The sequence below is a fragment of the Ixodes scapularis genome, unplaced genomic scaffold (genome assembly GCF_016920785.2).
Source record: "Ixodes scapularis isolate PalLabHiFi unplaced genomic scaffold, ASM1692078v2 PGA_scaffold6__148_contigs__length_123643588, whole genome shotgun sequence".
NCBI lineage: Eukaryota > Metazoa > Arthropoda > Arachnida > Ixodida > Ixodidae > Ixodes > Ixodes scapularis.
In genome coordinates this window covers 42,205,148-42,229,347 of record NW_024609881.1, presented here as the reverse complement: position 1 = coordinate 42,229,347, position 24,200 = coordinate 42,205,148, and the positions used below count along the sequence as shown (strand labels likewise).

Here is a 24,200-nt window from a genome sequence, read left to right as displayed (position 1 = left end):
TCCCCATAAAAATAAAGTGTTTTTATTTCATTGCAAAAATAACTGCGAGCAAGGGAAGACTCATACCTGCAGCCGTAGTAATAATGTGAGCAAAGGGGGGAGAGTGATTTTTGAAGTTTACGCATTAAATTAAAGGAAACAGAAAGAGAGGTAATGAGAAATTGGGCCAGGAGTGGGGATCGAACCCACAACCTTCGCCTATCCGGGGCGACACCTTAACCGATTATAAAATTCCGGTCACTGGTGTCAACAAACTCAATTGCCTACCGGCTCTTTTTCTATTTCTCTTTTCCTCACTTTGATCCATAAAATATAATATTCAGCCTCTCCTCACATCGTTAACATTATTACTACGGCTGCACCTGTCGATCTTCCCTCTCCCGCATTATGTATGCGGTGCAGCCTGGTCCCTTGGGCAGGAGTGGTTCCCTAGATGTCTTGGTAGACGCGCCCTTCGCGACATTTGCAAGATGAAATGACGTGCTCCGTCAATGTCGCAACTCGGAACTATCATGGGCCTTAAATAAGCAACGGCTGTCGTCTGCCCAGTTAAGTGAATTCGAAAATAGCAGTACACAAAGAGTTGGTCAAAGATTGAGTCCGCCGAAATCAGAGGTCGAGATGGTCTAATCGGTTAAGGTGTCGCCCCGCACGGGCGAAAGCTGCGGGCTCGATCCCTCCTTCTGGCCGAATTTTGTCAACTCTTTTTCTCTTTCTCGTGTCCTCAATTTAAATCTTAAAATTATATCATCACTGTCTCCCCCACTTCGTTCACACATAAATAAACATCACACCGTTGACGGCTTATTGTTTGCCCTGGTGTAGCGCTAGCGGTCCTAGCCAGATGCCAAAGTTTTATAATAAGGGTTTCCCTTCTTTAGTTTTACATATTTAATACATGGTGATATAAAAAATTACAGGGCAGCACACTGATGGTCGAGGCAAATTCGTAAAATCAGAGGTGTGATTATCTATGAATGCGACATAGTTTATCATTGCTCACAGCCAATTTTGTCGGGGATACTAAATTGGTACAAAAGCCGCGACGTACATTGGTGCATCAGACGTGACGACATCTAGGACCACCTCTAAGACGACCTCTAGGGCGACCTCAAGCACGACCTCTAAAACGACTAATAAGAAGACCTCAAAGCGTACGTCGGGAACGACGTCCTAAAGGCGTACAGCTATAATATAATCGTACGTGTGTAACACAACGATCACGCCGAAGTTGACCTTTAGGACAACCTCCAGTGACCTCTAGGATGATCTCAAGGATGACTTCTAGGACGACTTTAAGGACGACCTTAAGGACGACGTTTAGGAGGACTTCGAGGATGACGTTCTAGGGGACGACGTCACAAACGACGTTTTCGACGACTTCTTGGACAACGTCAGAGTCATCAGGTCCTTCGAAGAGGATGCGAATGTGAAAAAGTGCTTACTGTCGTTCCGCATACTCGCGGCGCAATGGGGAGCAAGCGCAGTGAGCTGAGATGGTCTGCTGCGCATACCTGCTGCCCATTAGGAGGCCAGATAACAGATAGGCAGATATCTGTCATAATTAGCTTAATAATGTGCATTAAAAATGCTTCAAGAAGCTGGAAGGCAAATGTGTAGTGCAAATAACGCATCAACCTCTATGTGTATCGTACAGGTGTAATGCAGGATAGCGCTACCCTAAATCCAACGGACTTAACATTCCGTTTGATTTAGTGGAAAACGTTTCCACTAAATTGTTCTACACCTCCCAGATTCATCCGTAGAATGAAGGTGCATATTTTTTGCGGTGATGTTTTTAGCGTTACTTACCCTCAAGAGAGCATTCCCCATTGAAAAACTCGACATCGTCCACCATCACACCAGATTCTCTGCTAGAATAAGCGGGCGAGACTGCCTCAAAGACGAGCTGGAAAGAAAAAGCCAAGGCTGAGTAGCAAGTTCGAGTGTTTCCTGTTTACATACAGGGCGCTGTACTTTTAATATTTTTTCCTTTATTTACAGTTCATTCTTAGTCTACTTTTTTCACATGTGCACCCTTTACCTCGCTTTTCTTTCTAAAAATCTTAGGGTTACCGTCATGTTGAACACAAAGTGTCAGTTGTTTTTTCTTCGGATGAAGGCACACCTAATAAAGGGATTCGGTATTTTTTAGTGTCTGCTCGACTGAAAAATGAAAGCCGTTTATAACTCCCCTTAACGCCGAATTGGAGCGCAGCTCTCTTGGAGAAGGATTGCAGGGTACTGAGGGGAGGGTAGACCCCTCCTTTTCACCTCGTCATCCTGCCTGCTACTCCGCCACGGGGCCACATGACCCCCCCCCCCCCCCCTGAGGTCATGCGACCCCCCTGAGGTCACGTGACCCCCTGAGGTCATGTGAAATCCGTGACGTCACGAGGGTTACGTGGCCTCAGGGGGTAGGGGCCACGTAACCAACGGTTACGCCGACGGCGACGCCGCTCACGCCGGAAACGTGCGCCTAAGAGCTGAGCTTTAAAAAAAACCATGCGCACCCATGCGACCCACATGCCATAACACTGTACAGGGAACAGATAAAACAAATATGAAAATTAATACCTTATCAGCGGACTTCACAACTTTAAGTTGTTTAAGACAATAGAGCCAACATGTTTTCACTCACTCACCTTTCTTATACGCATATTTTACATTTGCAGCACACCCAATTGTTTCGTTGCTGTGCACAGCGTATTCTTAATAAAAATATTGCTATTTGAAAACGTTTTGAAGACACGTGTAAGAAAACTATTTTATGAGTGTTCAATGCGACAGGAAAACGTTGATACACAATCATGGCTATGCATAAAATTGATATGTGCGTTCTGTATTGAGAAATATACAATATTATATTATATGAAATTAGGGGATCAATGGTTATTTTATGCGAAAATATAGTATATTGGTGGCGTATGGGTGTTTTTTGTTTTTCTATGGCATCTTTGTTTTCTGCGCTAAATTAGGGTTTGTCGGGGTTCACATTAAAGAAAAAAGGACACGACCATGGCATGTCTAAATCTACGGGAAACATGCGCGCGGCCCTAATACAGGAAAACACCCCGGTACCAAAACGAAAGTAAGATCCATTGGTTCATTCTTGGGTAACGCGATTTAACCCCTGGAATACGACAGACACGGCCCGCTTTGGGAGACGCTGAGGCTGACCCCTTCACTTTCCTGTTTCGACTTTCTCGTCTGGCTCTCTATTTTGCTTGCACTATTTTTTGCTGCCTTTCTTTACTTCGTTACGGGATCAGTGGTCGCGTTTCCCCAAAAGGAACGTGTGTGACGTTTCCCAAGGGACATGCTATTGCATTCCCTAAGGATTTATAAAATGAATCCTCCTTTATTTTTTTCCGGCGAAGTGGGATCGCCGATTCCGCTTCCGTCCCATTCTCCGTTGCACGCAGACCCGCGTCGGTTTGCCGCTTCTCGCGCCGCCTTTCGGCCAGTCGAGCTACGCGCTGTTGCCGCTCCTCAGTCTCATTCGCCCGCCTTGCACGCTTAGAAGCGGCATCCGTTGCCTGACGCTGCTTCCGCTATTCGCCGGTTTCCACCCTTTGACGTCGCGTCCCTCTCGCGTTCGTCAATCAATCAATCAATCAAGACAGGTCTTCAGCCCGTGCGCAGGGTGCCTACAAGCCCACATCCTGAGTACACAAAGAACGACAACGAACGACAACGAAATGAAGAATTATGAAATTTAGATTAAAAGTGAAATTTCATTAAATATACAAATAAAATAAACGATGTGACTGCAGGTGCAGAAAAGTGTGCGAAAGACTTCCGCTGAAACCGAGGAGGTCGTCAGTGGTCTGAGGCGTAGTCCGGCTGATGGAAAGAGGGAGGCCTGGTGCCGTCGAGTACGAGCATGAAGGGGTAGCGGGAGGCCTGTGCAGCTCGAGATCCGTGACTTGTGTTCTACTATCCTCCTGTTTACGCAGCGCCCTTCCCTTCAAAAGGTTCTGTCCAGACTCGGACGCCGCCAGCTTTCCGCTGTCATGTAGGTACCAGACATGTACGTAACGTGTTACTAGAAATTATTCAATTCTACCTAGCTACTTTTTCAGTGACGAGTGACGTATTTAGTGACTTTTAAAAAAGTATTGAAAATCGTACTTAGTTACTTTTCAGCAGTAACGTGTAGAACAAAGTTTAAGCAGCCTCGTTTTAGTTCGCACCCTATGATGCGTCTATTTTGACAAAATAAGATCGACAACCCGAAGAGTAGAGGAACGTTAATATTTATCGATTTCAACCGTCAGTTGAACTCGACAGCTGGGAATGTTCTTCTACCAGCGAACACAGTAAGGTTCGTTGGTCGATCTTTCTAGAAATGTGCAAACACCGAACGTCCGAACGAAAACCCCAACCTTGCCAACGCGGGAAGGCAGAGCACCGATTGTCAACTTTGAATTTTAGAACGAACGACAACAAAGGAGAGAGGGCAATTCCATATTCACCAGCTCTTACCAAAGCTCTGCACTGTCGTTCAATCGAGCCCGTCAGTAGAACGACTCTTCAGCGTCGCCAGTGATGTATTCTCAATGAAGCGGGGAAACATAACTGATGAAAACTCCCGGAGGCAGCTACTGCTTAAATGCAACGACTGTTGAAAAGAAAACAATAATCCACGAAACAAAAGCGTGCAGTTGTGTATTTCGTCGTCAAATTAGCAATAAAAGTAACTCGATACTTTTGAAATAAAGTAACGAGTTCCTTTTGACAATCGGTAACGAGTAAAGTATTTAGTTAGAACGGCATTTAGATACTTTTTAAGTAAAGTTACATACCACGTTGGAACAAATGCTAACCCATTATTAAGATAAAGATTGCAAATAAAGAGGTGTGGCTTCCAAAAGAAGCAGCCTTGCAGACATTTAAGTGTAGGCTATCCTACAAGTGAATATAAAATAATTTTCTAGGTAAAGATGCCTCTTTTTGAAGCTGGACGTTTTCTCAGTAAAATAGCTTCAACTCGTTTATTTTTAGTGTTAGATTACAGTTTTTGCGCCCATTGCCGTATATCGCGGCGTCCGCGTCGCCGTCGTGGGAATCGCTATACGCGGGAGCGGCCGCCTAGGAGTCCCATAATGCAACACTGCGTGCGTTGAATTATGGGGCATGACAGACTTATACACCAATACAATTCCCCGCTAAATTTACCCGAGATACTGAAGTGGTGTGTAAGTCAGTGACGTCCCTTAATACGACCCTGCGCGTGCTGCATTATTTGACGTTACATACCTATCGGCCAATTCAACTTCTGCGCTAAATTTAGCGGAGAAGCTCGATTGGTTCAAGGTTATGTGACATCCCAGAATGCCACACTGCGCGCATTGCAGTATGGGACGTCGCATGCCACCGCTTCACAAAATGCGGCTTCACGCCTCTCGCCACCGTCCTCCCCGTCGATTGCCTACCCCCTCGGCAAAACCACTGCCGCCCATCAGGGCGTCTCGCCTACCCCAAACAGGGGCCCCACTCTACCCTCCTCTTCTTCTCTCGTCCACCCTGAAACTAAAATTTTTTACCACGGTATTTCGGGAAATGAAAATTCCTTAAAAAACTGCGCTCTAATTTCACTTTACAGAGAAGTCTAAAGGTCTATGATTTCCCCATTATTTTTATAAATCCGGTTTGGGTTTCGAGTTTGCGGTTTGATCCTTACTCTACACACAAAACATTGCACCGGATTTATAAACAAAACGCAGTGAAATAAAACGAATCGGAGATTCAGAAGTAGGCATAACATATCATCGGTGCTTCGTCTATTGCATTATTTCATATTTCTATATAAGTGACGGCTTCATTAGAAAGCATGCCTCATGCGGCCTGAGAGCACACTACTTTATCTCGCCGGTGGCATTACTGCGCGAATCAAGGATAGCAACAAATTACTGAGGTTAATCCCTAAGATTAAAATGCAACCTGGTAAATGAGCTAGGGCTGTTTTTTGGAAGTTAAAATTTCTTTTCTTTTCTAACCTTGATCAATTCATAGGCGGTAGTCAAATTAAAGCAAAAAAAAGAGCAAAACTTATATAATTTTTTTTTTGCCAAAGATATTTCAAGGTTAGAAGATTGTACCTACACTTTCAACTACCTTACACCTAATCATGAACAAAATGCTCCTTTTTTCATTTGTATGCGCCCTGTACAATGGCGCTTGCATCATTTTCAATAGAGATACACAGCGTTCCTTCAATGGCAGAAATATTTAAAATGACACTTCAAAGAAAGCAAACAAAAAAAAAGCGCCAGTTAACGAGGCAAGAAAGGGCGCGACAAACAAAGCGCTCTGTTCGCCTCGCCCTTCTTGTCCAGCTGCCTGACGCTTTTGTTTTCGCGAAATGCACCAACTGGCCCACCTCTCCATTATATTGCAATTAAAATAAAGAAATAATTACTTTGAAATAAGGCTATCGACCGTTCGTGATTGAATGTACATTGACAATTAGTGAACAAATTAGATAAAATCGACTAACAACATTTAAATATCCACCTTTGTTGGCCCTTTTTAACAACAGATATCTTTGCTTGACATCCAATAATTGCAGAGAAGTGCAAATCGCTCATTAAAACACGATTTAGTCCGAATTATTTGGAATATTGAAGCCATAAGCCGACTTATTTGAAGATACTAGGATGGAAAATAGCTACAAAAGTCCCACGCCAAAGTGACGTCAGCCTCACCATGCCCATATATTTTAAAAAAATAAATTTCATAAAGGTTTTCGTTTTATTTAAAATAAGTGTTGACGAACTGTGCGTGGCATCGTTAGCGGAAACAAGCGATCGTCGAATTTTGCGTTTCGTTTCTGATATACAATCTAAGGGCTGTCGCAAAAATACTCAAATTGGATGTAATATTAAGCGGTAACATAGCCTAAGAGGTATCACTTGGTGTGTGAAAAAAGGCTTTCAAAATTAAACTTAAAAAAGTTCCGATGCCGTGCTCCCGCTCACAATGTCGCGCACTCAACGCTATATATGGTCTTCACACAGATTCGTGACCCTAATACTTGCCTGAAACGTAATATAAGGTAAAAATACTTTGGAATACATTTTAGCGGTCAAAAAACAGGGACAAAGAGGCGAGAAACAGACAGCACAGTGCGCTACTAACAACTGATTTTATTACGTGAAACGACACTTTTATACCATCCGAGTTTCTGATTTCGCTCCACCACTAGCCAACCCGGTGCCAGGCCGCGTCATTGAGGAACGCACGCTCCTTGTCCAGTAAATCAATTGAGGCTACGCTGACACATGCTGCACCACCCTTCTTAATCTCATCTGCCTCGACTATCTCCCTCACAGTTTTTTCCTTGTGCCGTTTCTCGCCTCTTTGTCCCTGTTTTTTGAGCGCTAAAATGTATTCCAACTTCCAAAACCAACTAGCCCAACAATCTACTCTACTAAAAATGCTTACCTGCCACTTTGTCTTTGACGAAATTGTAACGGAACGGGGAATCCACCCATCTGGCGTGGCTCGCGTGTATAAAGAAAGAACAGGGTCCCTCAGAACAGTCTCCTTTGTGTGACTGCAAAACGAAGAAGAAAATATGCTGCAAGGAAAGCAAAAATCACGGCACCGGAAACGCGCGTTTGACCGACGCTCCTCCATAAGATCCATTTTAGCCATCGTCGCCATTTGTATTTTTTTTTTTCAATTGATCTCCACATTATTATATCATCCTCGTTGGAAGCGGCGCCGCGGGCGTCCACGGTATAGACCATTTGCCCTTCTGCGCGCCGCGCTCTTCTGAGAAAGAAAGGAAGAAAGAAAGAAAGAGAAGAAGAAAGGAGGAAAGAAAGGAACAAAGGAAGAAAGAAACAAAGGAAGAAGAAAGAAAGAAAGAAAGACGGAAAAAAGGAAAGAAAGAAAGAAAGAAAGAAAGGAAGAAAGAGAGAAAGAAAGAAAGAATATATATATATATATATATGTACGGCCGAAGACAACGTCTATAACGTTCCAGCTGGCGTCTATAACATCGGCGGGTGGAAATCAAAGGACCACATATTCGACTACGCGGTGGACACACCAGTTGGAGACTCCCACCATGTACCATATCTGCTATCAAAGAAGCTGCAATAGAAGGCCAAACAAATACGTCGAATGACAGACGGTTGCGAGCAGTCGGGCCCTTTGAAAATGTCTTTATTGACAGTTTTATTGAGTGCATAAATACTAACCGGCGCGGTTGGCGCTGGCACCTTCTATTTTATACCTATAAACAACATCCCTCTATTACATTACTGGATCCTTCAGATGGTAGTCTTTTGCGTAGATGCATTGCTTCTCTGGTGATGTGATTGCTCATTTTAATTCTTACTGGAGTTAACTTTGATTTAGCCTTGAAAAAGTGAGTGAACTGTGGCCGGCTGTCCAGCACCTGCGCCGAGAGCTCTGCCGGCCACCCAGGGCAACTATGCAACAAACAAAAGGGAAAACGAAGAAAGGAAGTGTTGAAGACACTTCAAGAAGACCTCGCCTGCTGCGGAAGCTTAGAAATTAAGAAAAAAAAAATGGAAAGACCGATACAAAAAAAAAGGTTACTGCTACGCTGACAGGGCGTTACCTGCCTGAAAGGATGAGACTGGAGTTAGCGCACTCTGCGTTCATCATAAAACGCAGTGCTGCTTCTAAAGTTATGATCGCTAGATCGAAATACTGTTGTGATTTTTTTTCGTTTCCATTACTGTAATAATCCAGTAGGTACCAAAGCAAAATGGGTCTGCAGCGTTTGATGTACCGAACCACAACATAACAAAGTTTTCCACCATAATATGCCGGTAAGATACTGCCTACTTTGAAATAGTACTTATCTAATTTAAAATATGCGAGGCACCACTATAGTTCACTTTTATTTAAGCTTAATTTTGGAAGCAATTTACTGCTTGCAGTATTGTCGGTAATACATTAGCTTTTTCGGCAACGTAGTAAGATACTCTTACATTTTAGAACAGTAACTGATAACGTACGTACGTTACTTATCGGTAATTACAGGTGGCGCAGTTACATAACTCTATATTTTCTACGCAACATTTTAAGAAAAGATACATTTAAATTTTGTTCAGTTTTTAGGCGCCAAGTCGGGAGTCCTTGCACGCATCTCCCATACATTCAAATATTTTTCTCTCTTTCCCACATGCAAACACTCCAACTTTTTTTTAAAGGCAACGCACACGCGTTTTCTTTAAGCCTCAAAAAAATGCTGTCGCCGCCAATGACAAACAGGGTAGGTATAGTCGCCATCGAAATGCAACGCAAAATCAATGTTATCGCTAAAGGTAAGGATAACGCATGTGTTTTATTTTGAGATAACGCAGGTCGGTAACGCTATATATATATATATTGCATATGAGGAGCAGCGTATTTTGTTACTTTTTTTCGCTAACGCTTACAATCCTCTTTGCCAGTCATTTCGAGGCGCTGAGTGAGACTTACACATATACATTGAGGTCACTTGGGGTCCCAAAGCCTTTCCACCAAAAGGTCACGCAGGTGGAAGGGGTGGGCTTACGGGTATCGAGGAACACCCTAGACTCTGGATGGGCTGGATCGACAACCGTCGTGTTCACGTACAGGAAGTGCCCTGCGACATTTTCCCATAAAACCGTAAACAACAAAATATATTAAGAGTATACAGTTAACTTTTTATGATAAACATTTGAATAAAGGCGAAAACACTGCAATACAATCAATGCCATTCAAATCAATCCTCAATTACAGATTACATTTCACTTCCTATATGTAGCAAAACAAGAGGTGCGGAAAACATGAATCACTGTTCAATACGAAAAGAATTATCAGCTGCGTGTATTCAACTATGAAGCACTTAAGATAAAAATTCTACATGCTTATATTACGTGCAATATTAATGCCTCATACGAGTGACCGCTATCAACCGGACCATTACAGGAAATAAGGAGGTATATTTATCGGCGGCACATCTAAAATTTCAAAATGTCCAGCAAGCCGCACGTTTTACCACTGATCTGAAATTCCTAAATGCGATTACGAAACTCTTGACAATTTGCATTTCGAATGCAGAAAAAGTGTTTTTCACACCACTCAATATTGGAAATTTTAACGATTTGTACTACAATTCGACCAAATATATTGATCCGCAGATCTCTGAAGCCCCACAATACCTCCCATGTCTTTCAAGCGTAAAAATAGGCCTACCAAATAAGAAGAAGTATTGGCGAAATGCCAGCAACACTATAACAGAGATGCTCGAACGTAAAACACAAAGCACACTATTGCTACTCCGGAAACGTTGAAAGATGCAGTTTCAAATAAGGGCACTGAAACTGCTGAAACATCCTCACAGGAATGTCTGACCAAATCTTCATTGAGAGCAGAATAAATACTTGAACTCTGTTCTTATAGTCACCATAGCATCTTAAAAAGCGTGCTGCGCGACGACTAGCGAGAACCTTTTTTACCACTCGGCGGCCAATGGCGTTGCGTCATTAGCCAATTCGCAATTCTTTAGACGAGACTTGATACGAGGGTTCTTTCCGTTGTGCTCACCAGCGTTGTCGTGCAAGGTGTGGTCGGGGACCTTCAGCGCTTTGCTTTGAACGACGCGCCATATTCTCGGGCTGGAATGCTCCCAGTAGAAGCCACACGGACTTCCGAGTTCAAAAGTACATTTATCTAAAATAAGAAAAAAAATTATACGCTGACCGCTCAGTATGTGAAACAGCGTTTCAAAAGCGCAAATATGCGGAGTGTTTCAGAGAACGCAGGCCAAACCGCTCCTGAGAAAACTAAACATCGCGCAGAAAAAAGGTAGATGCCGTGTTGGTGCCTGCCGAAGAGCCTGTTTAGGAAAAATAATAACCCTTAAAAATAGATATTTTTTTTAAGTTTTTTTTTTAGAAAATAACTTTCTTTTGTTTATTTGAAAGCCACAGTATTAATTAGAATTTACTCGGCATCATCAATAACCTCTATATCATCCCTTTTTTGACAACTACAAAGCATGCCGAGCGTTTTACCATGTTCTGGGGAACCCTTCAATTCTCACGCGGGGCTTGTGAAGGAGGTAGAGAACATGTTTAGACCGCCAAAGGAGTGTGATATGTGACATTTAACATTTCGTTTCACGTGTTAAAGTTATGCTCAGTGTATAAGCCCAATATTTTTTTATGTCTAAGCATAATTCTAGCCTCGACATAAGCCCAACTCACTCTCTTGAGTTAAAATGGTGGCTCTGCGAGGCAGTTTGAAGAAAAGCAGCGGCGCTGTATGGTTCAGAGTGCATATACAGCGATGAACTACACCTGCGTACCAAACTTTTCCGAACGATATCGTCACATACACTCTCATACATATATCCTAAATACAATTAGTCATTATTTTGCTTGATATATATCTAACACTCAAATTCGTTCGTGTATTCTGAACCCTCAATCTCGTGTAATAAATATTTGTTCACTGATTTAAGAAAAGAAAACATGCGATTTCAGTATGCAAAATTAGTCCCTGCCTGGTGTAAAATTCGAAATCTTCGCTTTGTGATATAGGGTTAATTTTCAGGATAAGCCAGTTAACTTGTCATTTCAGGAAACCTTTTCATAAGAGATCATTGCACTGCGACTTATGCGTGCACTTGTTTATTAGAGCACTCACCTATCAATGGACATTTGCCATAAGTCACCTCCAAGTCATCTAAGGCAATCAAGCCAGATGAAATGTGGGCCTCCAGGGTAAACTGCGAGCAGGCATAAAATAAATGCGAAGCTAAATGCAACAACTTAAATGGGAGTACAAGTTAACTTTTCATTATCACCTATTGGACTTCAAACCGAATTAACATAATATTAACCTATTGAAATTGCAGCCAAAATGAGAAGTCACGATATTAGGTTGCAAAGAGTTTGAATATGCCGCTGTAGTCTGAGAACCTGAGAGGCTCAGCTGGCAACACTGAACAGCTGACGTAAAATGTTGGAATATTGCGGCAGTAGATTTTCCTCCGGACGGATTAGAATAAGTTTGATTCCGTGATATAAATGGCCGGGAATCCGTGCCAACGAAAACGAGAAACTAAAAGTGTGAAATGATGTGTTATGTAGACTTCCTGCTCGACTCGCAAGTTGAACAACATGTGGCGTCACCCCACTTGAGAACGCAAGAAAATTTGAATGTTCGTTCTGGCATAACCTTTATTTGCGGTTTCCTAAAAGCTGCATTGAATTTACAGGTAATAAAAAGCATACCGAAAAAAGTAGAGCCTGGGCGTTCCAAAATGACACTTCGTGTGGGTAGCAAAAATAATGAGCCGCAGCTCCCCCTTACGCCCGCAGCATCTTAGTCACAACAAAATGCAATCGGGTGTTAATCTGGTGCTCGATATATCATAACAAAATTAATTGCGTAAATCGAGAGAAAGACCGACGCTTCTTTTTTTGTTGTTTGTTTATTTAAGATTGAGTCAAATTTATCTCGGTAGCAAAAATCCTGTTTTTTATATTATTTTGTGATGCAAGTTTTTTTTTTTTTTTTTTTAAATGTTCACGTAACTTAATCTAAAATGCGAAGTAAGGTCTTTCGTTGCCTATTTTAAACCGAACGGCATTTTTTATATTTGATATATAGCTCATGGGTCTGGTGCATTATTTTACTACCTGCTATCAATAACAAGATAACGTTTCATAACATTTTAAAATTCTAAGCAATTAGGCATGTGAAAATGCACAAGCTTGGCGTGTCCTTGACGCTCCCGACCATCCTCGGCAGTATTTTAACTAGGAGACCACCATCCATAAACTTCACTAAAAACTGCCTCAAATCCTTGTTTTTAAAAGGTAAGCTTACGCATTTATACTTTAATCTCTCCCACACGTCGAAAAAAAAAATCTATCACGTAGCCGCAACTGAGACAAGCCAATTTTCGCGGTTCATTTAACCTGGGTTTTACGAGATTTACCGAGGTGGTATACACTTTATTGCGACGATGCACAAAACGACGCTGACACAATGATGCATTACGCCATTCTGAACCATAGGCCCACCCACTTGACCTGGTCCACATCAAATCATTCAAATTCATTCCGGAAAGACGACCCTCTCCCAGCCACTCGGTTGAACACATTGGTAGTAACATAAATCTAAAAAAAAAAATGTTCTACTGGTCAGAGTTACGATGGAGTACACTGTAATGTTTCGAGAGACAGCTGCTACAAAAGTTGTTGCATTAAACTCCACAGTAATTTTCGCCAATGCAGATCTTAAGAGTGTACTAACTTGTTCTCTATCAATTATCTCATCTCCCATTGCGTCACCCCTATGCAAATATTAAATTTTATAAATGTAGTTGTTGCATTGGAAAACATTACACTTGACAAAGTACAAGTATAAGAATGAAGTAGGCGTACCTTATCCGCATTTTCCGGCATCGTCATCTGATGCTGGCCGTGCACCCAGCGCACGTTCGACAAGTCTCTCCATTGCTGATACAATTCTACTGTGTTATTTATTCCGAAACTAGAAAAAAAAATTGTATGGTTAACAATATTCAATACTTCAAAATGAAGGGGATCATGCACAAAACGTCAAAAAATTGATGATTTTATGTGCCAAATCAACAAATAGCATCTGGCACGGCCCTGAAAACGACTGAGTAATATATTCGTGCTCCTAGGAATATTTTCATGTGAAACCAAAATACCGGCTACAGGGAGTTTTAGAATAACGTACGCAATTTTAGCGCACTCTAGCGCTAAAGTTAGCGCTTGTATTAGCGCACGGGACGCAGAAGAGTTTTAGAATAGCGTTTCTCCGCCACGATGCAAAAGCCCAAGGATCTCGCGCTTGCGACGCCACCAAGAGAGAAGTAACAATTTTTATTTCACACACAAAATGCTGTAACATTAGAGTTTTTTTGGTTTTTTGGTCCAGAGTAGCATTTTAGATTTGTTTGAAACATGAGAATGCGACGCGAGCGGTTGACCGGTCGTGTCCGCTTGCATCGCCTCGGCAAGAGAGGTCTCCTGTACTGACCTTCGCACATCGTACTTTCGCCGAGAAATGTTCGCGCGTCGCAAGCATCAAGTTGCCGGTAATCGTTGCCAAACCGAGTGCAATGTCATCCCGTATTAAAAATCGCAGTCGCGAGGATGCCGGCGACGTCGCACTAACGACGCCGCCAAATCAGGCGCCGACATAATCCTGGAAGCCGCCATTTTTTTAACTCTGCTCGTATTGGCTTTAGCCACCTTGTCATCACAAATCCTCCATGGATAAGCCTAAAGACTCTTTGCGTACGCACGCTATTAGGGAGCTTTAGAATAGCGCAAGCTAAAGCTTTGCGTACGGAAAGAATAGCGTCGTCGCCACTGCGCATGCTCCGAACGCAAACCAGGTTTTGCGCTTTGCGTGCGCAGTTTTAGCGGGCGCTATTTCGCGGAAATAGCGTGAGTACGCAAAACGTCTTTGCGCTTCTCCAAGGAGGTTTCGTGATGAGAGGTTGGCTAAAGCCAAGACGAGCAGAGTTAAAAAAATTGAGGCCCACAGGATTATGTCGGCGATGCTTTGGCGGCGTTAAAGTGAACTTCAGCGGCGTCGTGAGCGCGACGTCGGCGGTTTCCTCGCGACTGCGTTTTTCAATACGGGATAACATTGTACTCGGTTTGGCAACGATCACTGGCAGCTTGATGCTGTTGACGCGCGAACATTTCTTGGTGGAGGTACGATGTCCGAAAGTCAGTACACGAGACCTCTCTTGCCGAGACGACGCAAGCGGACACGACCGGTCAACCGCTCGCGTCGCATTCTCATGTTTAAACAAATTTAAAATGGTACTCTGGACCAAAAAACTTGTTTTTTTCTAAAGTTACAGCATTTCGTGTGTGATATAAAAATTGTTACTGTATCTTGGTGGCGTCGCAAGCGTGAGATGCTTGGGCGTTTGCGTCGCGACGGAGAAACGCTATTCTAAAACACTCTCGCGTCACGTGCGCTAATACAAGCGCTAAATCTAGCGCTAGCGTGCGCTAGAATTGCGTACGTTATTCTAAAACTCCCTATTTTCGAGAAATAGCGCAAGCTAAAATTGCGCACGTAAAGCGCAAAACCTGATTTGCGTTCCGAGCATGCGCAGTGGCGACGACGCCATTCTTTGAGTACGCAAAGCTTTAGCGTGCGCTATTCTAAAACTCCCTTATAAAGCGCCTTCACAGCAATAGGCCCTCGACAGATTGCGAGGTCCTGGACCGGTAATCTAACCGCCAACCAAAGGTGTACGTATAGGCCGGAGCTTCGCATCAAAGCCACCGAGGTGGCGAACACTGGCCTGCACAAAATGCCTCCCCCCAATATATATATATATATAAATATATATATATATATATATATATATATATATATATATATATATATATATATATATATATATATATATATATATATATATATATATATATATATATATATATACATATATATATATATATATATATATATAAGGGAACTGGGTTCGTGCATAACTCAGCCTTATGACTGAGTTGTGTGCATCTTAATTGCGTAGATAATAACACTAAATCAAGAGGTCCCGAAGGAAAAATCCATCAATGTAACCCTGTTTGGCAGTCAATGTTTTCTAGTGGACCGCTGACTGTGCCTGACTGTACGTCAAACATGTCTGATTGGCCAGCAAGTTACTCTGACCGATAGTCCAACTCCAGTCAGACTCCACTTGTCGGCTTTCTGATGGTTTCCTAGTGGCAGTCGGCCGCCGCGAAATTCGATCAAGATGTCTCGGTGGCAATTCTGATTGTACATTGATTGGCTCTGACTGTACGTCAAACAGCTTTTACGTGCAGACAGACGTACGGTCAAAGGACGTAAAGTTCGTTCGGATACCACTATTTCGTCAAATCTATGAATACGAAAAATAGTCTATGCACAAGAAAACGATTTCGGGACGTGAGCCCATAAAACCGCTGATGTTTGAGATATGACACGCAGCCAACCGACAACCTTGATCAGAAGGCCGCCGAAACGCCGAAAACGCCACTTCGCTTCGCCCATCGAGGCTTCGCCGAGCTTTCAAGAACGATCGTTCTCGACTCGTTTTGTTTGCCCACTTGCTCCAACCTGTCGATCCAGCACGAGCTCTGCAGTGTTTTATGTTTTAGTAGAATTTCTACTCGACAAGACCCAGCCTGTTGTGAGTTCTGACGATCTAAGAGACTTTAGCGGTGTAGTTGAAGACGACGAGGTGTACCAGGTCTACTGGGCCGGAGACGCGCGAACAAAAGGATCGTTCTACGGCGCGAAAGTACTCTACATGGCAGGTGAGTAGAACTGAAGTACGGCGAGTGATGTACGAGTGCTTTGCATAACATGCTGAAGTCTTAACTGCATTTGCAACCGAAGCATCTCGTATAAAACGAATATAAAACGAATGGTGAAATCAAGTTTCCTAACCAACGGCGTAGCATAGGGGTTATGGTGTCCGATTTGTACGCAAGTGGTCGTGGGTTCGATCCGCAGTAATGCTGCTCTTTTTTTTTTTTTTTTTTTTTTTTTTTTTCTCTCGAACACTATGTTTTATCGAGGCATTTGGCGATATTTATGAGTGCGTATAGCTTTACTCTTATATAAATGCTGCCCTTGTTGATGAAATTTCCTTGGCAGCGGAAGTCAGACGTCATCTGATGGACCATCAGATTACGTCTGATGGTCCATCACGTTCCACCAAGGCTGCTGACTGGCCCAAATTACGTACCTTGATGGAATTTTCAATAGGGGTGTGCCTCTTCAGCTCATCATAAGACTAGTAGATATAACGAAAAAGAAAAACTATAAATTCTGCATATTGGAATTGCGCAAAAAAGTTTTTTTTTTATCGCATTAATACACATCTTAGATTACTTGCGACAAATTGAATGAGTTCTGATTTAAAAAAGAAGTGTAATTGCTAGTGAGCGAAAAAAATGCCACCAATGGAAGTTTAACCGAAATCGAACTTAGCCTAAGTTTACGCCTCAGGACACAATTTTTGAGAGCATACACTTCGACTTGGCGAGCCGAAAGAGCAGAATTTTTAGGAATCACTTTTAGAGAAACCGAATTCTCCCAATAAATAGAATGACAGAGGACTCTGTTTGTTTATTTTTATTACTTGAGTTGCTTCACGTATTTTGACCGGGTCTTAAGAGTTTTAACAAAGTGGTATTTTTAAGTGCCTCATCTGCATATGAAGTCAATGTTTCCCCCAGAAGAAAAGCGTTAACCCTACATTTACGGCGCGAAATTTACTTTTACTAAGCAAAAAATCTGAATTGTGCTTCTGTTTTGTCACGTCGTACCAAAATAGGAGCAAGAAATGGAAGCATGCCGAGACACTTAATTAGGTCTCATGACCAAAATTTAGCCCGTTTTCCCGTATTGGTGTGAATAAGGAAAAAAATGTTCGAGATATCTAGTGCAATGCGCCTGAGATCTTGAAGACAATTTTGGACAAGTTCGTGTTTTCCTCACATAAAATTTGTTCAGTTTTGTTTTTCTTTTAATGGAGTTGGAAGCGTTTTTCTTTTACGAACCAAGGCGTCCCAAATATCGCCTCGAGAGACGCAATTTCATGAGTGCAGATAAGCTGTTAATTGTGTGATGAAATCAGCTTCAAGACCTAAAGGATACTCATCCAACCTTTCCTTCTTTAAAGAGCAAAGTTAGGGCACGCATGTCATAATACAAACCTTTCCCGACAAAAAATAGCACGACGTTCAGTTCGCAAGAAACATTTTCAGTCTTGAGACATGATTCTATTTCTTTGCTATTTTTGGGCGGTTCGGTGCCCGCAGGTGTTTCTGGTAAACATGATTTTTGTTTCTGGCAAATGCGCTCAAATAAAAGAATGTTTCAGACAAGTCCTAGCTCAAATCGCCTCACAAGATGCAAATATTGCGCTATCATTTTCAGGCAACTCTTTGTTTTTTTGTTTTTTTTTAAATAATATGTCCTATCCAACATGGTAGCCCAGTTCTCCGGGCCAAAGTTTGGTTTTGTCCCAAAATACTGGGCGTTAAAAAGCCTGAAGAAGCAAAGCAGAGACAGCTAAACTCGACCTTCTTTGGCCACCGTCTCGGATTCTAAGCACTAGCCCTAATTGGCCAAACAAGTGTCAAACTTACGCTTCACTGGTGGTAGCTTGACTGTCAACTGGCAATTATGGTCCGAAATCGTCAAACGATTGCCAGGGTTAAGCTTCAATTCGGGTAGCTAGACGCAGGATTCATGCTGGTTTTCATGTGGCAAATTTGTGTCTAAATTTCTAAACAAGGACCAGATCTAGGATACACTGCTGGTTCTTCAGTCCATACATTGCATACTTTGCTCATGTCTGGGACGTTAGCAGCCATGTGGCGAGCCAAACAAAACTCATAAGAGGGCCGAAGTAAAGATTGCCAATATGGCATGCTGCAAAGCAGACAGTTACAAAAGGAAATCCGAGGTGTTTTTAAAGTCACTTTAACAAAACCCGTGCCGAGCCCTGGGGATCACATCTCATTTTATCCTGATGCAGCTGTCCACATTAACACAATTACCTCTCGAAACGCATAGTATGCAACACAAAAACACAAAAATCCTGAAGATTTACTTTCATAATCTCATAAATATTTTCAATATAGTCTTGAGAGTTAGCGACATAATTTACTTACTCTCCGTATGTGTTTGGCGCACTCGTGTGCCACAGAGACACACAGAACCGATCGCGGTAGTCGGCTGGAATTTCAGGGCTTTTCAGTCTAGCTACTTGGAACCTGGAACCACTGGCTTCGACGTAAATGAAGCGCCCTGAAAAAAAAAAAAAGACGTATACAATACACTGTAATGGCAAATTAAACCGGAGCTCTTGAGGAGGAGAGGGGGTACAAGAGGAAGGTATACTCTTCCTCCTCCTCCACCGTACCCTCTCCTCCTCCCTCCACCTCATCCTTTTCTCATTCTCCTCCCCTCCTCGTTCACCTCCTTCTTCCTCTCGCGTGACGTCACTTGTGACCCTCGTGACGTCACTCGTGAAAGCGTCGCGAAGGTTTGGACCTTCACGAGTTAAGGTCACGTGAATGTCGTGACCTTCGTCGTGAACTTCACGAGTGACCTTCGTGATGTCACTCGTGACGTCACTCATGACGTCACTCATGAACCTAGAGAGCCTCGTGACGTCCCTCGTGACGTCATTACAGGAAACGTCCGATAAGGCAACGGGCGGTTACGCCGACGACGACGCCGCTCAAGCCGGAAACGGATGCCAAAGAGCTGCGGTCTTATAAAGAAAACAGGTAATGTTAAGACTTGATTTCATTGTAACTTCCTCTAGAGTTTCATCCCCCGTTCACTTTCTTGAGGCAAGCGGCCTTAATACATTAATAATTCATTATAAACAACTATTCTATATTTCATTAAAAAAAAAGCAATATATATTAAAGTGGCACATCGCCACAGTACACTGCCAAACAGGAGCAACGTGGTCCTCGAAAGACCGACGTGTCGAGTACTGTAGAGTGGCGCCCAATATGCTTTCACTGTGCTTCGGCTGGCCGTTTATCTCGCCGCTGCTACTACCGCCAGCTTAGAATCCGAGATTTTCAAACGAGCGACCTCGGGACATCGGCGAATACCTCCGTGGGTCGCCGTTCTCGGGACCGTTTCCCCTCACCGGATTCCGTTCGCCGTCACCCAACCGCCCAGCATCGCATCTGCACAAATCCCTCCGTGAGAGCGTGTCGCCCCTTTCTGCTCGTCAGAGAAAATAAGCGCGGGAACACCTTGAGGTGGAGTTTCCCAAGACGATCGTTGGAAGCATTCTCCAAGGACGTCCGAGGGCTCTCCCACTTCAGGGACGACAATCATCGGAACAACAATTTTGGAAAGGTGCCCAAAAACCTCAACGTTGTCACCGACGGCCGCTACGTGTCGGCACTCGTGGACACCGGCGCAGATCACTCCGTCCTAAGTGGGAAGCTCTCTCGCCGCATTCGAAAAACTCGATGCCCTGGGACGAACGGCAAATACGCACCACCGGAGGGCACTTCGTCACGCCCGTTCTGAGGTGCACTGCTCGCGATGAAATTCGTAGGGAGACCTGTTCAGTGAGGTTTGTTGACCGTCAGGACTGTGCGAGAAAGGTCATCCTTGGCATGGACTTCCTCTGCGAATACGGTGCGGTGATCAATCTTGGAGCGAACAGGTTGATACTGCGAAATCCCACGTCCTACACCCCAATGGATCCAAAACGTCGCCAACAGCCGTCCGAGTCATTTCGTACCATATGAGCCTGCCGCCGCGGTCTATCATCATTGTTTTCATGATGACTGATGCCATCGTCAGCGGGAAAGTTCTGGAAGGCAATGTCCAACTGCTTCTCGGAAGAGAAATAGGCGTCGCAAGGGGAGTAACAGGGCTGCAAAATGGATTCACTTTGGTTTTCGTTACAATCGTTCGACAGGAAGCGCAGTACCTCACGAAAGGTGCCGCTGTAGGCTACGTAGAAGAACTCTGGAAGGCCGCGGGAATCGCCACGATATCCGATGAGCCCTTGCCGTCTCAGCCGTACGGTACACCACCGCCGCAGCTTGATGTTAATCCCAAGCTTAGTGCAAGGGAACGACGACAGCTCAGTGAGTTCCTCGCCGAATTCAGCGACTGCTTTGAGACGACGTCCAAGTGCGCAAACAACAGTTGAAAAACATTGCATTCTTACGAAACGAGGAAGCTCTCCCTGTGCATCGGCCGCCGTACCGAGTCTCCCCAAAGGGAAGAGAGGCCATTCACGAAGAAGTACAAAAAATGCTCCACGACGATATCATCCAGCCTTCAAGCAGCACGTGGGCCTCTCCAGTCACATTGGTGAAAAAGAAGGACGGCACGCTTCTATTCTGCGCAGAGTGCCGGCGGCTCAACGCGGTGACCAAGAAGGACGTGTATCCACTCCCCCCGGATCGACAACACACTGGACAGGCTGCGACACTCCCGATACTTTTCGTCGATGGACCTGAAGAGTGGCTACTGGGGGATCGAAGTCGAAGACCGGGACAGAGACATCACTGCCTCCGTCATGCCCGAAATGTACGAGTTCAAGGATATGCGTTTTAGACTGTGCACGGCACCGGCAACTTTGCAGCGTGTCATAGACACCGTACTGACAGCCCTCAAATGGCAGAGCTGCCTCATGAGCATTGATGACGGCGTGGTATTCTCGGCCAACTCGGACGAGCACTTCCGTCGCCTTCGGACCGTTCTTCAAGCAATTGGGACCGCCGGACTCACCCTCAAAGCGACGAAGTGCCGGTTCGCCTCCGGCGAACTGAAGTTCCTAGGTGACGCTGTGAGCAACGAAGGTGCTCGTCCATACCCTGAGAAGACTCGCGCCGTAGCGGCACTTCCACCGCCCACCGACAAGAAGGACGTCAGAAGATTCCTTGGACTTTGCACGTATTACAGTTTGTTCGTTCGGGATTTCGCCAAGCTTTCTGCTCCGCTCGCGCACCTCAAAAAATCGCCGTGAACTCCGAATGGGGAAAATAAGAACAACAGGCATTCGACGGGTTAAAACGGCGACTCGAGTGGCACCGATTCTTGGCCAATTTTACCAATCAGCCGAAACAGAAGTTCACATGGACACCAGCAATACAGGACTCGGCGCGGTACTGGTCCAACGACAATAGGGTCTTTAAAAGAATAAAACAGCGCGAACGACGATGAACGAGAAGCAGAAGGACACATGCACCGCGGTGTTATTTGTCCTTCTGCTTCTTGTTCCTCGTCGTTTGCGCTAGCTGTTTTAACCTTTTAAAGATGCCACACCAACTACCTCTAGCTTCAACCTTTGACAATAGGGTGCAAAACACGTGATCGCCTACTCTAGTCGGACGTTGTCATTGAACGTGGAAAGAAATTACTTTACGACCGAGAAGAAATATCTTGTTGTCTTCGGAGCGATCCCATAATTTCGCACGTACCTCTAAGGAAGCCCGTTTCGAGCGGTCCCAAGCCACCACTCGCTTTGTTGCTTTGCAAACCTGAAGGATCCCTCAGGACGTCTCACACGGTAGAGTGTTCGACTTCAACAATTCTACGTGAGTGTGGTGTACGAATCCGGCCACAAGCACAGCGACTCCCATAATTTGTCGAGGGCACCAGTCTTGTTGGCTTCTGAACGCACTGGCGACAGCGACGACGACGACGTTTTTGTCGGCGCGGTGACTGTGAACAACATGGGAACACTTTAACGAGACTACCCTTAGCTGCGTGCAATCATCAAGCATCTGGAGGGACAAGGGAGTGCAGTTCCACGTGCCTTCGCACGATCCTTGACTCCCTTCGCTCTCCGAGAAAGTGTACTCTACAAGGAAAACTTCGGCGGCACCAACTCGAAGTGGCTACTGGTTATTCCTGTAAATCTTCGAGCGTAAGTTAGTGTGCCATGACTAGCCGACGGCGTGGAATCTGCGCTACAGCAGAACACTTGCACCTATTCGAAAAAAGTACTGCTGGCGGAAGCTTCGAAAACGACTGTCCACCTCCACGCCCAATCGAGCCGCGAATGCTATTGACGCAAATAATTACCATCAGCGAAGCCTGCAAGACTTCTGTAGCCGATCGCTCCTCCGACTACGCCGTTCCAGCTGATCGGAATGGACTTGCTTGACCGTTCCCACCATCGACGTAAGAAAACCAGTCGAACGTTGTCGCGACCGATTACCTCACAAAGTACACCAAGACGACCGTGCTCCCGTCAGGAATCGCTTTGGAGGTAGCCAAGTTCTTTGTCAAGGCCTTTGTCCTGAGGCGCGGTGCCCCCTTAGTACTGATTACAGACCGAAGGGCGTCGTTTTTGGCACAGGTAATTAAGGAGATCTCCGGCTCAGCAAGACCAGCCATCTCCGAACGACGGCGTACCATCCGCAGGCGAATGGACTGACGGAACGGCTAAACAAGACAATCGCCGACATGATTGCCATGTATTTCGACGTGGAGCACAAGACGTGTGACGAGGCATTTCCCTACTTCACGTTTCCCTACAACACGGCAGTCCAAGGGACCACTGGACTTAAACCTTTCCAGCTGGCACATGGTCGGAAAGTAACGGCCACGCTGGACGCGATGCTGCCACACGAGCCAGCTGACGATTGGAGCGACGACGTCGAGGTGATTTCTTAACCGGCAGAAGTCCCCCATCCCGCCCGACTCCGAATTCAAGACCAGCAGCGTGTCCACGCCGGCCGCTACAACTTTCGCCTTCGGGACGTTCACCTCCAGCCCGAAGGCAGGGTGTGGGTGTGGACACCTATTCGTCGCCACAGTCTCAACGAAAAACTCCTCAAACGATACATCAGAACGTGCAGGGCACTTCGTCGCCTCGGGGTGCTTAACAGCTTAGTGGTGCCCGACGGAATCGAAGCGTCATCACGACGCCAACCATGACCCGAGGTGGTTGACGTCGTTAGACTCAAGCCGTTCGACGCTCGATTGCACGTAGGAGTTTCCGTTTTCCAGAAGACGTTTTTTTGCTAACCATTATTAAGGCAAAATCTCTACATGTCTCACTGTTCAGTCGACTTTCAAAGTGCTTGAGAGAAAGCACGTCAGCGACAAAAAACGTACCAAACCATATTGGTGACATGAAAGGTACGAAAACGAAAGATACCAATTAAATCGCGCCAAAAGAGCGTCGTCAGAGAGCGCGCTGCCTTCGGAGGTTCGCTCTCACCGTGACCCCAGCCGACGCCACGATCCGAGTGAGTCAATGAAACGGCGCCAAAAATCCGTCGTTAGAAAGGACGCTGTGTTCGGAGGTACGCTATCACGTTTATATCGGCGCTTGGGCTTACGCCTTCAGGCCGTCTTAGGGATAACATAAAATACCCTGTGAATGTTTTTGTTCTGATTTATGTTTTATCGATGCGATTCATTTTTAAAGGGGGTAGTAATGCAGCGTTCATGATTGAGAAGATACGCTCCTCCGTTCATCTAGGAGATTCGAGTGCAACCTTACCCCGAGCGTAAACGCCCAGGAGGCCAGAATAGCCTTGCCGAGTCAGTCTCGCCCCAGCTCTTTCCCAACCTAACCTAACCTAACATAAAAGACCCTGTGAATGTTTTTGTTCTGATTTGTGTTGTAGCGATGCGATTCATTTTTAAAGAGGGTAGTAATGCAG

General features: G+C 44.7%; 1 protein-coding gene across 1 annotated transcript in view; it reads right to left on the bottom strand.

Annotated features, from left to right (window-relative positions):
- LOC8037160 (MAM and LDL-receptor class A domain-containing protein 1-like) overlaps positions 1-24,200 on the bottom strand; it is a 233,604-nt gene that overhangs the window by 123,700 nt on the left and 85,704 nt on the right. The window contains exons 23-29 of the mRNA XM_040210516.3: positions 18,702-18,837; positions 13,413-13,521; positions 11,665-11,746; positions 10,561-10,686; positions 9,469-9,616; positions 7,450-7,561; positions 1,813-1,909 (exon numbers count right to left, since the gene is read on the bottom strand). Coding sequence (XP_040066450.1) covers positions 1,813-1,909; positions 7,450-7,561; positions 9,469-9,616; positions 10,561-10,686; positions 11,665-11,746; positions 13,413-13,521; positions 18,702-18,837 — 810 coding nt within the window. The remainder of the gene's footprint in view (positions 1-1,812; positions 1,910-7,449; positions 7,562-9,468; positions 9,617-10,560; positions 10,687-11,664; positions 11,747-13,412; positions 13,522-18,701; positions 18,838-24,200) is intronic.